Consider the following 17,093-nt stretch of genomic DNA (forward strand, 5'->3'; position numbering starts at 1 on the left):
TTTTGGTTTTAGTGGGGGAGGGCAATCTGGCTCGCCTATTCCTCTTGAGTGATTCTCACATCACAAAAGACATATATAAAAACAACATGATCAGCAATAATTTCTCATTAAGTAACACACACACAGAAAGAACATTTAATCGATTTAAGAACTTTAACATGTTCAAATTAACATATGGTTGGGATACACTTCAGACATTCTAGGACATATGAAACATAGGGGCGGATCCCCAACTGGTGGTAGTCACCATTGATTTTCCTGAAGCCCTGTGCAAAGGCCACGCTACCACAACAGAGAACTAGATCATCTTATTTCATCTGCTGTTGAGGTCTGCATTCTCTCCCTCAAACGTTTTCCAGAATTCCCAATGTCTGAGGGATTTAAGACCCTTTAATCTTTGGGAAGTGAATTCTTTCACTTTGGATAATCATGGTCAGCTATGAATGGCCCTGTATGCCCTGTGATATCATTGCCATGTTACCAAAAGGTCATGGGATGGTTGCAGCACCATTAAAACGTACACACCCAAGAACATCTAGGACTTTTGGATGGCTGCAATGTTTCATAGATGCCTCTCCCCTTTTGTGGAAAACATTGCACAAGTCTGGATGCTGAACAGACTCTATCATTCAGAAAGAAGACCAGTGACCTGGGTTTAGGATAGCCTGCAAATCCCAAACTGTGCCACAGTCTGCCTTCAGATGTGTCCACGCACATCTTACTGAGTTCAGTGGTAAACATCTGAGGGAGGTGCTTGACTCAGGATGTGCAGCAGTGAGTTTTATAGGCTCTGCACACAGGCACAGTTCATTTGTGGATGTTGGGTATCAGGTGCACTGCTTCATGCACTGCACAGTTGCATGAAAAAGAGGAAAAAGGCTAAGCACAGTGAGACACAAACATGAGAGGGCTTTAAAAAGCATGGAAGAGTTGGAGGGCTGAACCGTCCATCAACAGACCTTGAATATCAATAAAGCAGATCTTGGAAAAGGCCAAGGACCTTGCAGCTCCCACCTCAGAGAATTTGTGCGCGTAGCACTGTGTACCACACCAAGAAATCCTCACCGAGGGGGCTGCTTTCTTACATTGCAATTCTAAAAAAGCCTGGCTGTGAGCAAGAGGGATGTGCTGACCTCCACGAGCCCGCGATGGCTCTGCCTGTTGGGATCCCATCCAAGCACTGTAGCCTTCACAAGGACTGGGAGCCTCCTTCAGGCAGAATCCAGCCTTCAAAAAGCAAAATCGAGATGCAGTCAAACTTGCTACCAGTCCAAGAGAAGGCAAAGGTGTAGATTTAAAGTTGGCTGAATATTTTCCCTTTTTTGCTCTAACAGTACTGTGGTAAGTCGAACTTTGTTTTTCCCTTTAAAGCTAGTGGAAGCATATGAGTGTAGCTCCAGAAAGAATTTGATACTAAGTAAATCATAATTATTTCTGTCTTCTAAAACAGAATACAGGTTAATTAGCACTCTGATGTCTGAACCATCTGCAAAAGATTAGTTAACTAATGAGCCAAAATACATTGTAGCTTATATGTGGGTACAAGGTGCTAACAAAATAAATGCATTGCGGTTTCCCTGAGCACAATATCAGCCATATGATTTTTGGGGCCATGTGCTAAGTGCTATGTGTTATCTTTCCTAGGAAGCTTCATTTCAGTTAATTGCCTCTCTCTTCAGTTCATGGGGAGTACACAGAACAAGCTGTACTTCATACTTCAGAGTGCAATTGATGAAAGACTGAGGGGTCTAGGGTCCTGAAAGGAGGTGGGTTTTTAACAGGGAACATTTTGTGTTTATTTACAGACCCTAGGAAAACTGACTTGTATTTATGGGAGCTTTAATGTCTGGATGGCTGCTCTGAAGAACTTGCCCTTCCCACATCTCCATCTCAAAAACCTCCCTATTCCTTGAGTACAGACTTACAGGGGATTCCTTTGGGCTTTCTTTCCTCTGTTTTGGAAAATTTGGCTTTCCCCCTCTTTTTGATCACTCATCCAACAGTGGAGAAGAGCTCCTGTCAGCTAAATGGATGGGTTTTGCAGCTGCGTGACTCTCTCATGTCAGACAGGATCACACCTTGAGCTAGTTGGTGTTGAAAGGTGTAATTTCTGCCCTCCCATCATTGCCTTTTTCAGCCATGCCTAAACGCAACCGAATTTTAACATCTGGAGGCCAAAAGATGTTCTAAGTCAGATTCACCTAGGAGGAAGAAGCAAGTGGTGAACTTATTTAGCATCTCTCTAGGTTCCTTTCCTAATCACCTACCCTAAACACAGGAAAAACAGTCTAACTATAAAAGGGACAGGTTGCAGCAAAAATCAAAATGCAGCCCAGGTTCTAAAACACACCTGATCTAAGATAGATCTGGCTCACGTGTACCTCCAACCCTGGCTCAGAGCTTTTCCTCTTTGGATGGAAGTGAGTGAGGATGAAGCCTGAGTAAGAGACAGGCTGACCGTGCTGTACAGGTGCCTCATGAATGTCACCTTGCTCAGGGCAACCTCTCACGTGCAGGACCCCAAGGGGAAAACAGACACTACATGATGACTAGAGGGAACTACTAAGATCAAAACAATTAAAACAACAGGAACAAAACAAACATAATGGGACAAAAACTGACAGCCACTGTTCCAAAGAAACACCATCGGATGGAAAATCAAGCATTCCTCCTTTGCCATTTGGCCCATAAGAAATTTATTCTACATGCAGCCGGGATGAAAAAGAGGAAACAGAAAGAAATGTTAGGAATTTTTGGAATCATGCCTAGCAGAGGGATGTTTGGAGCTTCTAAATTAAAATGACTGATGCAATTTTCTTTTTTGTTGTTTCTTTTTCTTAGAAGTATGATAAATGTCTTCTTTACATGCCAACAATTACAAGACAGGTTGGATGTTCCTGTTTGTTTGTTTTCATTATATCAAAATTAGGATACAAGATTGATGTTTAAATAAATAAATAAATAGAATCAACCTCGTATCCTAATTTCCATATTTTCAAGACAGAAAACAAACACTGTAGAGAGTGCAAAAGAAAACATCTCAAAGCTGTGAGAATAAATCCACCTTCATTCAGAGAGCCCAAAGTAATTTCAGAGCCTGAACCACGCTGGATGCAATGATTGCCTTCTGGACCACCTGCACTGCATTCCTGAGCTTCTTGAAAGAAACCTCCAGCAATTGCTGATATGGGAAGAGCTGAATCTAATTTTGAGCTGACTTAAACGTAGCAATCAAAATCCTTGGGCCTCAACCACTACCAGTTGATATATCTTCCATTCTTTGGGCTGGTTTTGGCTCGGGAACTGGGTGATCAGGCAAATGTATCAGCAAATGCGCAACTGATTGCTGGCAATTGAGAGACCATGGATTAAATGTATTTGCTTTGGGTTACATTAGCAAGCAAGTATAAGGCCACACATACACTTTTGGTCAAAATATTTTGCTCAAAACATGTTCAATAAATAAATAAACCAGTCGGAGCATTGATCAGATTACTTAAAGCTATGGCTTGTGTGGATTTACTAGTCCCACTAAAACCTTACAACTCATATTCCTCATGACTGTAATGCAAGGAACTTGCATGGCTGCTGTCAAAAGGAACTGCACCTCAGATGTGACTCCGATCACCATCCCAGTTTGTAGACTATCGTAATGCTGCTCTGAGCAGGTCAGTTTGCATGATACACCTCTCAGGTGGCCAGCTCATGTCCAGGAGCATGGCTGTGTGTATGGCCCAAGCTCTGCTACTAACTCGGATCTGGGTCTGTTCTTTGTAAGGCTTCTTCTTTTTAAAGGAAGGTCTCTGAAAATATTTTTCACATGACAGGAGGCAAAGGCATATGACAGCTGCAGGTCTGGGCTCAGAAATGCAGGATTTGTGTCACTTTGGACTTGCCATAAATTTGGCACTTGCCAGCATCTGAATTGACTCAGTGAATGAAAGTGCACACCTTTTGCAGGGCTTTTTCAAAACTGGGTTTCCCACCTCTCCCAAATAGCATTTCATTTTAGGAAACACCAAATGCTTTTCCCCATGAGAACTCCCTCTGCAACCATGGATCCAAGCCAGGGTAATACCATACTCTGCAAAGCTGTGCAGTTCACATGGCACAGGATGAGTGTCCCTTCTGGATAATGCTCTGTGAAACCAATGGTTACACCACAGCAGCCCCCCTGCCATCGCCTAACAGAGCAGACACATTCATAGCAAGTGGATCAGCCAGGATCCAGTCTCCAAATGCAGGGCTTGAATAATTAGACGCTCCCATCGTTGCTCAACGGGAGCTGGGCATTTTAATTCCCTGCACATCATGCTGAGTTTCCACATCCCTTTCCCTCCACCTCCCCCACCTCCTTGCCCCAAGCTTTTGTGATTAACATGGCAATGGAGATTGAACTGTGTGCATACATTGATTTGCTGCATGGTTTGGCAAAAGAAAGCAAATCCAAGCTACTTACCTCAGCGCAGACCCCTTTGGTGTTGCAATGCCATAGCCTTTGGAGTCCAAGTTACCTCCCACCTTCATGGTGTCACAGGGCTTCCGTTGCTCAATGTACTCGTTCATCGTGGACTCCAAGAGGTAGGCATACTTCCCTTTTGACTTCCTCACCCGGATCATGCCCTCTTCTGTCGTCCTCACAAAAACGGAGGGTTCTGCTGACTTCATGTATGTCCACATCTTCTCAAACACTGCTATTTTGGATCGCTGTGTAGGACAGCAGAAACCCAACAGAAGCGTTAACAGAGGTTTAGGTGTCAGCTGTGATTTCCAGCTTGGACTAAGCACATACTCACATATCAGATGGGCCAAGGAAGGTGAAGGGGGAAACAGGATGTTAATGAACCTCTTTCCATTCCTGCACAGGGCCCAGATCAGCCCTGCCACCCTGACACCGTAAGGGTACAATATTTGTGTGTGGCAGGTGATTTTGCTGATCAAACCAAGGGCAAACCAAGCTGGAAGTCAAGAGATGGGATTCTTTTGGAGCTGTTCAGAGTAACTCCTTGGTAATGTGGGGAAGCACACAGTTATTCCATATTTGTGTTTACAATTGCAACATATCACATGTATCAGAGACACCGCCAGCCTTCTGAGCAGCACAGTGACTGGAGCTTTGCTGTTCGAAGGACAAGCTGAGCAGGTCCTGACATGGTAAGGGGAAACAAGAGAAAAAAAACAGACCTGTGCTGAGGATGAGAGGACGGGCCTGGAAGACTTGTTAAACAAGGGGTTAATCAAATGTTTGCACTAATGTTTCCTTTTTACCCTGAAAAATTCTTTAGTGGAGCCAGCTTCCAGAGTCCCATAGGCGATTTCTGTCTGCTTGGCCAAGTCCTCTGCACTCTCGATGGGAGAAACCATCCTTTCCACGGTGAGGAAGGCAGCCAGGTTAGCTGTGTAGGAGGATATGATGATCAAGGTGAAGAACCACCAGACACCACCAACTATGCGGCCGGAGAGAGACCTGGACACAGAGAGGAGAGTCAGACAGGAGGGGTGTGAAGGTGCAAAAGGTGCAGCTCGCTCCTGCAAACCCATCATTTAGCTGGGCATTGACCCAAAGTCATGTACTTCAGCCACTTCCAGGGAAGCCGAAGGTCTGTCTCAGTTCTCCATCTACTTTTCAAGGCATCAGCATAATTAGAGGTGGGATAAAAAATTCACAGTGAAAAAAAATCAGCAATAAACTGATTGAATTTTCTTTGATTTTCAGTTCCTTTCAGAGTACCTGGTAATATTAAGAAACAGAGACAACTACAGGGGGGTATTATGTGCCCCCTGTGGGAAGAAGCACCAGCATGAAGCTAGACCAGATATATACAGACCAGCTGGGATCACGAGGTCAGCTCCTCCATCCCCTGAAGTTTAAAAACCAAAACTCTGTGTTTTTCTACAAGACATATTGAAGCTTAGAGAGAAGCTATGGCCTTAATGAATAATTTGCCTACTCACATTCTCTGTTTTGTATTCAGCAGATGGTTAGACAAGATGTTCATAATAATGCTTTAAAATTTAGGTATTTTGCACTTGCTGCAATCAAATAGCCAATTATCTGAAACCATTGGATAGCTATAGAGGCAAGTAAGTCAAGCAGGCATTAATTTATATTAAAATCTTTTCATGTAATTTTTAAGAGTGAAAGATAATTTTAGAGTGATCTCAGTATTCATGTATTCTGCCTAAATTATTTATATTCTCCTTCTCTAGATGCAGAGCACTGTCCCAGACAGAAGGTAACTTACAATGGTATTTTACAGAGCCAGACAGTCTGACTAGGGAGGACCTGCCCATGAGAAACATCGTTTATTTCTCTGCGGAGGACCATGTCTCAGCACTGCCTTTCTGCTGATCTGAGATACTCCATGGAAATATGATTTATTGGATCGTGACAGGGAGAACCCAGTCCAGCCAGGGGCACTGGACCAGCTCATGACAGCATGTGCCGTGCCGTGTCGTGGTCTGTGCTAAACTTTGGGTCCAGCTGCTATGGTTTACTGTGGTTTAACACGACTTTACAAACAAACCTGCACACCACATTGCTCCATCGTGGGAAAAATCACACCCTGCTAATTACTGAAATTAGAACCGGAAAGAAACTAAATCCACACAGCCCATCAGCTGCATAACTTCTCGATTACACCCTTCCAGTTCGTTCAGCTTGGTTTTAAATGCTGCTGATGTGAGGGGAGCTGCTCCCACAGACGTCACATCATCTCCCCATGTAGAGCAACCCACCCTGAAACCTCTTCAGTCAAAACAGTCTAAGCTACCACACAGGCAGCGTATGGGGCAGAGCAGAAAGCACGTGGTTTAATATGTGGAAATAAGACCTATCCCACCACGTGTGCTGTCAGACCATGCTCCTGGAGAATGGTCACAGCAGCTTTCACCTGTGGCAGAGAGAAATTGGAGGAAACATGACTGCGAGGGTTGCAGCGACATAAAGGACAAGCGGTCTATTTTACAGATGTGAACGAAAGGACTTCTGTGGTTAGAGATGGGTCAGGCTTCCCTCTGCACAGGGGCCTCATTTTGGAACAGAGTCTCTGCCCTCTCCTCTGGTTTCTTCTTCCATGGGCTTTGCTGAAAACAGGCTGCAAAGTCCATCGCAGCGTAAAACCAAGGTCAGTGAATGACTTTGAAGGATCCACCTTTCAAGGTCTTCCAGGAAACTCTACAGGACTCACCACCAAGGTGATACTATAGAGTTCACAAATTCTTTTCTTAATCATTCAAATATTAAAAACCAAGAAAGGTACGACAAAGAAAACCACTTGGCATGGTTTCCACCCATAAGTTATATGCTGGTTACTTCATCCTGCAGTGTCTCACACAAAACTCCTCCTTTGTTGGCAACTGCAGCAACATGGCTGAGCAGACTGATGGTCCCTCTTCCCAGATTACTTTCTCTTTATGCCTCCCCATCACTGCCAGCCAGAAAGGGGGATCAGAGGTTGTGGGAGTGCTAGATGCTGTGGGAAAGGCTGGCAGATGGGCACTGTTCTTCTACCCTATCTTTAACTCTCTTAGAGAGACACACTCACTAAACAGCCTCAGGAGATGAGTAGGGACCTTCAGGGCTGATTCAACCCATCTATCTCTGATTATGAAGAGCTCCCTCTGCACACTCCCTCTATGTTAAATTTTGAAGGAACTGGGATGACTAGGTTGGGCTAAACAGCTAATTTTTAAGCAGCTGAAGTTAGGTGAGATAAATGTGACCATCCTGCTTCCCATCTGCGGAGAATACTGTCTGCAGGACTGTCAGTACAAACGACTTTACCTTTTGTTTCATATTTGGAGAGGGATCAGGGAGGGAGACAGCTATAGATTCAGCTCACATGTCTTCAGATTGATGGGAAGAGGAAAAAAATACCTGTCTTTAATTAGTCTGGATGATGTGTGCTCAGGGAAGGAAGCGCTCAGAAAAGCCACAGAGGCATTAAACAAAAGTAACCGGATAATGTCAAATACAACAATCTCTGCTGATGAAGGCCACTTTGAGCTGGCAAAATCCATTTGCATGGCAAATAATCACATTCATCTCCAGCTGCAAATTATACAGCCTTTCCTTCCTGACGAAGCTGGGATATTTCTGCGACTTGTTTCAATCCCTTCAGCGGCTGTCAGCCGGATTCCTGCCTCTAGACCCTCCACATCCTGGTGATATTCATCACTGGCTTATCCCATGGGGGCTGCCTGCTGTCAGCCGCAGATGGCTGATGCTTCCCGGCTCCACACCTGGCATTGACTGCATGAAAAAAAGTAACCATTGGGGTATTGAGACTGGGAGGTAACAAGGAGGGCTGGGGAAAGAGGGAGAAGGGCCTGTAGCTTCTTTCCCAGAGGAGCCAGGTGGGACAGGGTGAATGTCTGTATCATGCACCAGTCTCATCTGGACTGTTTCTGCTGCTCACGCTGGTCATTTCTCCTCACGACGTGAGATGCTGTGAGGACGTCAGTGCACACTCTCATAGTGGAGGAAAGGAGAGGAGATAAAAGCTTGCTATGGCTGCCAGCATGGGGAGGGCATCCCATGGACAATGTTTTGTTTCAGACACTGCTAACGGGCAATGTTTGCCCTCGTTGCTAGACTAACTGGGAGCTGGAAGCTGTGAATCTGAACTGCTGTAAACACACAGCAGAGAAAACACTCAGCAGATGGGTTCTACAGGACATCATCCTTTCTCTCCGTGGTTGTGCAGCATCTAACACAAAGGAGAGCTGGCCAGTGATGGAGGTTGTTGAAGGCTAGTGCAGTACAATAAAAATATACCAATGGTCATGATGAAACATCACACAAACAGACGCGATCCCCTGTGACACCCCCACAGCTCAACAGCAGTGACCACAGGTTAAACAGGACAAGTTGGATTTCTCTGGATAATCATGTTACCCACTTGGATTTTGAGCCAATGACTGTTACTGCTTACCAGAAGCAAGTGGTAGGAAAGAGAATATCCATTACGACCTTGTTCTGTTACTTCTGTAGACCAAGCAGGAAAGCAGCAGTGCTACCATCATGGGACACATTTGCAAAAGTGCTTTTGTAATTTAGGAGATAATGTTCCATTTCTAGAAGTGAGTTCAATACTTGGGAGCTAAAAGCCTGGTCAAAAGCCAGTGGGACTTGGAGTTATATTTACGCTCTAGTAACAGCAGTCACGGAGGAGTAGATATACCTTGTACTTTTGTCACTTTGAGGTTTTGAAAATCTCACTCCACAGTAGATAACAGAAAATGACCTTCCACTTGACTAACAAATGTTCTGCAGCTTGAGCCCTACCAAAGTTCATTTCTCTTCCCTAATGGGCAGTATGGGGTTTAAATCTTCTTGTATCAAGAATTTACATGTCCCCATACACATTCAAGCATAACATGAAGGCAATCAGCTCTCTGGTGTGTGGAAACGAGTTAGTGACTCAGTCCTCCCCAGAGCTAAGGTGAGATGGAACACACTGTTTAGTACTTTAAAGATATGCCAAAGTTTAGATATTTGGATTTGTCTATTTGACCTCTGGATTTATTCACATTTATTATCTCAATAATACTTGTGAATAGCAGGACCTAAAAAAAAATCAGCATAAAATAAACAAAGGTAACAGTGAAAGAGACTTTAATGAATAGATAATTCTGGGATGCAGAAAAGGATGAAATAGCTAGATAGACTAGGCTGCACATTTTTCAACCTATATTATTCCTTCTGCAACTACACTCTTCTTTCCTACACAATTCAAATTAAGATCTCATGATTTCTTCATTTAGACCTGCCTGTGCTGGCTAAAATCACACCCCTTCTTCCTCTCCCTGACTTGGGGTCCTGCCTGCCCCCCACAGAACAGTAGCAGGAATGGGACACTGCGTTCCAACATTACCCTTGCAGGAGTAAGTAGTAAATACTCTGCCCTTGTTATCTGTGGTGCACAATCTACTTAAAATTAGAGCTGGCCGGGAACAGGAATTTCAGCACTGTGAAAAATTCTGAAATTGTAAATGAAACCTTAATATTCTCAATTAGAATGAAAAGATAATGGTCACAAATGTACTCTAAAAGTAGCGTTCCAAAAATGGTTGGTTTGGGTCTGTCCCAGCCTTGCATTTTTCTATTACTTAATGTTTCATTTCTAAAAGGCTAAAAGGTATAATTTTAACATGGTAAACAATTTTGTTTCTGCTTTCTCATTACAAATAATTTTCTTTCATCTTTTATAATACATTAAACCCTTACCTACCACATGTATAATTTAAAAGATAATTTTGGAATGTATTATTTTATATCTGTCTAATGGAAAAACTGACCAAGCTGAAATTAATAATTTTGATTTTCTCACTTATGTGAGAAATTATGTGGCTTATTTTTACCTTTCATTGCAAAAGCAAATGCATTTGGCCAGTAGAAAACAGAAAATAATTGTAAGCTCCCTTTGTTCACATGAAGTGGTATTTTTTGCATGTTCTAGCCTTAACATTGACGGATTCTTCACGTTAAAAAAAAGAAAATCATGCAGCTATGATCTCTTATTTCTTAAAACAAAATGAAATCCTTGATCGAGCCATTTGCTCTTTGATCTTATCCCTTACAGAAGGTAGGAAAAGCCGAGAGGAGTTTGCCTCTTCTTTGCCATCTTATTAGAAAAGCATCATACACTTTGGCAAAAGAAAAACATTAACAAGATCATCAAAAAATATACAAAGTAAACCTCACTGGAAAACTGTCCAAGCAGCATCTCAGTTCTCTCCTACTTCTCCCCTCCCCCTTCCTAAATCCATTTCTTATGGAGAATTACACCTAAACTGACAGTGTTTTAATTAGAAGTGCAAATCTGGGATTCTAAAGCCATAGATGCTTTGGGAGGATTTCCCAGATTTGCTGTTAAATTCAATTCTAATAAAGGCTCACTTAGTGAACTGACATATTTGTCACTGAATGAATTTATGCAAAACTGTTGAAAGAAAAGCTCTTATATGCTTGTTCTACTGATTGTGGGTCAAATCCACTTTTTGGTCTTCTATCCACACAGATCTTCTGATCTTCTCCGACATTACTCTGCTAATTTGATACTGGCTCTTGATAATTTCATGGGTCTATCTGAAGGCTGACTTGGTAGTGGATTAATTGCAAACATTTGGCTCCAGTTTTGCTCTTATTTCAAACAAATTTTCAACATTAAACTCTGACAATGTAAATGAGCTTTGCTTTTTCTGTGTGTCGCAGACCATCTGGCATGATCGGTCTCACCACTTTATCTCCAACCTTGACATGAACCCTGGATTTGCTTGAAAAGTCTGTGAATAGTCATTCATAGAGGTACAAACTTATCGTGGAGATGTGGAGCTGGGAACAGCTCTGGGTGAATCCATAGTGCACATGCTGCAAAGCTCTTGTTCTCTTATGCTCTGCTATGCCATGAACAGTTTTGAATGAGCTTGCAACTGTTTTTTATGAAACTTGAGTGATTATATTGCATATTTCTCTGTCCACAATATATTATTAATTTTCTTGCCACTGTTAGTTTACATTTGCTTATTATTGACTCTTATCTCCTGGTGCAAGAATCTGGACTACAGCGCCAGACTCTGTTGTACAGTGTCAAGAGAGCTCTTACAAACACAGAAGTAAGAATGTTTTCTATTAACATTCTCATATACCTCTCCCAGTGGTACAAAATTTCTTCTTCAGCTCCCTTCACAACTTTTCTACAGAGGTAACAGCTGCCTGTTTTGATTCTCTGTGGGCAACATTATCCAGTGAGACAGGGTAAGAAAGCTATGGGTGCACAGGCACTGGGAGTCCTGTGCTATCTCTCTCCTGCTTTGCTTTTTCTAATTTTTGTTTTCTGAAAAGAGAAGGAAAAAAATTGGGAGCTGCTTAACTTTTGTATATGGGCTGGAGATCTCTTTCTCATGTTTTCAGGCAAACCATGACAGCTTTTCTGACCCCCAAAGCCAACACACTGGAAAGAGGCAGTGTGGATTGTAGAATCCCAGCAGAAGTCCTTTTACAAAGGGGCCTTGGGGTCACTTGCTGTGTAAATATTGCAACAACTGAACATATTGTCTGCAAATATGCAGAATCTCCCAGATTCACTGGGAGGATGTGTATCTGTGAGGTTTTAATTATAAGTCACAGTTTATTTGCTGTTTCTTTCTGCCTAAGATAATGGCCTTGGACAGCAGTATATAGTCCCTCTCCCACCGTTTCATCTTTTCTTTTCTAGAATATGTCGTCATTTTTTTTTTCAATTTTCCTTTAATGGGCAAAACCTCCTTCTAAAATGAGTTTTCCTGCTTAGTCAGAAATGCATCATGCCACTTGTAGTTCTCCAGTCATTGGAGCTTGAATTGCTGCAGTGCTAAGTATAAGCATGACTACATGGAGCTACTACGTGCTGTTTTCAAGACATTCACTTAGCATTTTGACAGGCAAGAAGTACCTAATGGCCTAAGCAGAGGACTAGCATCCAGGAGGTCTTTTTTTTGTTCCTCAGGAAGCCCTGCCACTTTATGGGATTCAGGATAGCTTACTTCATCTCTCTAATTCAGTTCCCAGCTGGGAGAAGGGGATGAATCACATTTATGAACTTCACCTGGGTGGGTGGCCTGAAGCATTGGTCACCAGATAGAATTTACCTCTGAGCTGCTTTTTTCCCTACTTCCCCTTCCTGAGACATTGAGTCCCAGCAGGCAGAGGCAGCATTGAATGGCCTCAGCTATACAAGGGGTAATTTATGGACTCACAATAACAGTCCACAGGCTGTGCCCTCCTGTGGTCTTCAATGGACACAAAATGCAGCACAAATGATTGCTGATACACAACCAACACAACTCACCTGCTCAACTAATGAGGTATGGTGTTGGAAGCACTAGATGCCAAACAAGTATGGACTGACATGGGCAATCAAACCCCCTAAACTTCAGCAGGAACCCGTGTACCACCCATAGTATAAAAACACTCCTACAGAGCAGAATTGCAGAACTGAGGTATGTCCTTCACTTGAGGGAGCCACCATCCCTGAGCAGTCAGAACTGGCTGCTGAGATGAGATACTTATCCCTAAAAGTGCAGGATAATTCACCCAGCTCTGGCAGAGAGCTGCTGAAAAAAACACTGTAATGAAAGGGGTAGGATAGAAAGGTGAGGTGGAACCTTGAGAAAAAATAAGTGTGGTTGAAAGGCAGAATACCTAGATGCAAAGAAATACAGTCATCCTCTTCAGTACAGACATAGTGTGCCTCTTCACATTGTAAGCCAAGGTTGTTTAGACCAGACAAGACTATTTTCACTTGGAACTGACCTACAATGATCATCTAATCCGCTGCCTGACCAATTCAGGGTTGATCAAGTTGAAGCATGTAAAGGATGAGTGTTTAGATAGAGTTTTGCTGAGAAACACGTGGTCACTTCAGGCTGCTTGGCAGCTCTGCTGAAACACAAAGTCATCCCTCTTCTGCAGTTTTGCAGCTTTTGCTACAAGAAAATAAAACAGCTCTTGTCATGCCTTTGAGCAAAAATTTCACTGTAAAAAAGGCTCTTCACGTATTTTTCTCACTTTGGTGACATTTGTTCGCTTTGCTGAGAAAAACTCACAAGGTGACAATCATAAAATTTTGTCAGAAACCCTTGCCAGAGCACCCCAGGAGATTCATTACTCAGGAACTTCCTCAACCTCAGGTGGCCCCGGATATAACAGCACTCATCCTTCTTTTTAAACAATGGCCTATTGCGCTAATGTCCTTTGCTGTGTTGCTAGATTTTATATGCTCTCCCTCAGTCTCTTCTTTAAAGTCTGCTTGATGAAAAAGCTGTTTTTTTCCCCAAAGATTTAATATATTTTGGATTATATGCTACCAGTTCTTCATTTTTGCAAGATCCTCTTTAGCCATCTACATGTGCTCGCAATTTAGAGCTCCATTTCTGGGCAATGTTATAATAACCCAGTTCAGACCTCTTCCAGGACACCTTGCCTTCTTTTTGCTCTGTTTTTCTTTTTGTGTGTGTGTGTGTCAGATTTCCCAGCCTGATGAGACAAAGACCTTTTTTGGGAGGACAGCATTTTCTGCATTGGAAGTTTTTCGCTCTGAGCAATATTCCCAAATATTCTCTTCCTTCTATCTCTTAATTTCTAATTTAAAGTGTGATCCCTCACCAAGACTCTACAAGTTATATTTTCTCTACTTTCACTTCTGGATGTTTCCTTTTTTCTACAAGGACATACTGTATCCCTTGTAGAAGTGGTGAAGAATAAGTCCAGTCTCTCTTCCTACCCAGTGTCTTTTAGAAGAGCTTTACGTGCACAGGATTGCCTGCCTTTTAACATTCAAACTCTGAAACTCTGAAGGAAAAACATGTTCAGTGTTTCACTGGCCCTCATTTCACCTGCTAAGTTCCATTTGGTGATTTTTTTTTACTTTTGAAGGCTTCAGAAGCACTGCTGAGATGAAAAGCTGCCCCCTCCCTCTGTTTGCCTCTCTGCAGCCTGAGATCTTGCTTCTTATTGAGAGCTTCAAGAAATGAGAGAGAAAACTCCTGCTATGGAAGAGCATCCCATGTGTTTGACTCCTGCAGCTGGGCCCTCATGGACCCTTTTTCACATCTCACACCTGTCCTCAGTGCACAGGTACTTATTTTTACTGCTTTCCCCTTTCACCATGTGAGGACTCCTCTTCCCCCCTCTTCCTTTCTACTCTTCTGTTCACACATTTGCCTCCTATTACTTCTCATCAGACTATGTTGGAAGAATTCATTAGTGTATATAACATGCTTTGAAGTTGTCCAAATAACGGTGATGTAACACTTTTGCACTTCTATAGGCTCTTTTATCTGAAGATCAAAGTAGTAAGTTATGATTACCATGATTGGATTATTGCTGCTTAGCCTTTGGATCTAAGGGTAAGCAGCAAATCTTCTGGGCAGGCATTAATCAAAATTACTGCATGATTTTATTAAATAGAATGAATGCCATAAAGTCTGCTGCTGCTTAAAGAAGGTGTGTGTACCCGAGCTGTATGTCCTTTCCTACCATCTGATGCTATGAATCAGGTGGCCTCTAGTTGTCACTTGGCTCCTTTGATTCAAGTGAAAGTGGAAAGAAGACCAAGACACCATCATGGAGGACTTCACAAGTGGCTCCATGCTCTGCCTCCTCCAACTGCAGACCTTGTCCAAGCACAGCAAGGCTTCGCCCCTATTTCTTAGCATGACCCACATTTTGCTTTTCCCAATTACTCAGCTTCATCAAGCCTTTCACGATGAACAACCTCTGTCAGCACCTCTGTCGTATTTCAATAAATTTATCTTTGCCTGGCCACCATTTCGGGGTGTTACAAAAGACAGTTCTCGCTTTATGTAACACATTTCTGAACTCCTTGAGAAGAGGGGTTATGGTGGTTCACCAGTTACCATCACAAGTAGTTGAGGTGAAATTTGGGACAAAAGCAGAATAGATACAATAAACCCCCGACTCCAATGGAGTAAGAGAAGTACTCTGAGCTTCACAGGGGAAGACCATGAGGTTTTGGGCAGCTCTAGGGACTGAACCAGCAAAGAGCAGCTGTGGATGCTCTGTGTGTTGTGAGCCAGAACAATTTGAACTGAGAAGTTCAATGCTCATTCGACTGTGTATCCAGAGAGTGGGCACATAATATCTTAGTGCTGATAAAAGTGATGCACAGCATATGGAAGAGAGTTATTTAAGCAGGGTTTCCCTGTGAAAACATGCTCAGGGCTTCCCATCTCAGCTACAATATTTTTCTGGAGTGCCAACATTAAAGCAGCGTGTGACAGGTGGCCTTGCAGAGGATACCACTTCAGGGAGATAGAGGTCATTCAGCTCCTCACAACCCGTATTCTTCAACAAAAACACTTGGCAATCTACCTAGCTATTAGGAAGACACAACCATGCGCAGTCCTGGCTGCAGCTCCAAGGATGTCAGACCCCAGCTGAGCCGACTGCTCAGGGATAACAGGTTATCAAGAGGGAAGAAAATGAAAAGAGAAAGTGTGTTTCTCTTACTGAATGAAAAATCAACAAGTCAGAGTACGGTGTAACAGGGAGTCCCTGGAGCCTCAGAAGGTCTCCTGCCCGAGTCACAGAGAAGGCTGTAAACCTCAGAGGCACCCTTATAAATCTTAGTCTCACCCGTGATCCTGAGCCAGTGCACAGCACTAGAAACACAAGCAGCACATGCCATTTCCACATCAGAGATGCCCTAATAAATGTTCCCAATAGATTAAAAAACAGGACAATACACTTTCTCCCCTGCTATTTTGAACTTCATTTTCAAAGAAAAGTATGAGAAACATTTAGTTAGTCCCAAAGAAAGAGATCACAAATATATTTTTAGCTTAATGAATCTGCTTTTGGAGCAAGTGTTTGACTTCTTATTTTAAACACAGCTGGTAGAACGATTAGTAGATCTGTCACTCAATCACAGGACTTTCAGCAAATTTCTTGCTGTCCCCCAGGAACCTCAGTGGTAAAGGCCTGAAGTCAGAGCTGTGGAAGAGTGACTAGATATGCCTGGTAGGGAAATCATTTGAGGAAGTGGAGAAAACATTCATTGCCTCTGCAGCATTTAGAAATTTTCAGATAGCAGAGCATGGAAATTCAAAAGACTGATTTTTCCTTTACAGATGAAATTGCATTTTCCCATCAATATTCTCTCAGTTGGTTATTTCCTTCTTCTGAGTCCTCTGTATCCTTCAGCATTCTTCCAAATGAAAAAGAGGGTAGTCAGGATGACTATTTTAAAAGAATTTCCATTTTCCCCCTGCTGCCACATTTTGGTTGCCATGGAATTGCGCAAGCTCCAAAGGGGACTGTTTAGTTAGATATTGTGCAATTTGTCAAGCTGCTCCTCTGGTGAGTCACATTCCCAGGTTAAGTGCGTTTCAGAAATAAGTGTGGTCATCAGTTCCTGGTGATTTGCAAGTGCTGCTGTTACCCTGTGACCTGAATTTCCTCTCCGTGGATGTAATTAACTCTGCCAGGTAGAGATAATTGCAAAATCATTTGGTACACTTTTACAAGAAAAGAAGACTTTTCCGGAAGGTGAAATCCTACTTTTTAACTTTTATTCCTCTGTTCAACC

At 42.7% G+C, this 17,093-nt stretch overlaps 1 protein-coding gene across 2 annotated transcripts in view; it reads right to left on the bottom strand.

The window, feature by feature from the left end:
* The window catches only part of GRIA1 (glutamate receptor, ionotropic, AMPA 1), a 131,704-nt gene that overhangs the window by 17,716 nt on the left and 96,895 nt on the right, over positions 1 to 17,093 (bottom strand). For both annotated transcript variants that reach the window (XM_014947977.1, XM_014947978.1), the window contains exons 12-13: positions 5,269 to 5,467; positions 4,460 to 4,707 (exon numbers count right to left, since the gene is read on the bottom strand). In XM_014947977.1, coding sequence (XP_014803463.1) covers positions 4,460 to 4,707; positions 5,269 to 5,467 — 447 coding nt within the window. The remainder of the gene's footprint in view (positions 1 to 4,459; positions 4,708 to 5,268; positions 5,468 to 17,093) is intronic.

The sequence above is a fragment of the Calidris pugnax genome, unplaced genomic scaffold (assembly GCF_001431845.1).
Source record: "Calidris pugnax isolate Ruff unplaced genomic scaffold, ASM143184v1 scaffold27, whole genome shotgun sequence".
NCBI lineage: Eukaryota > Metazoa > Chordata > Aves > Charadriiformes > Scolopacidae > Calidris > Calidris pugnax.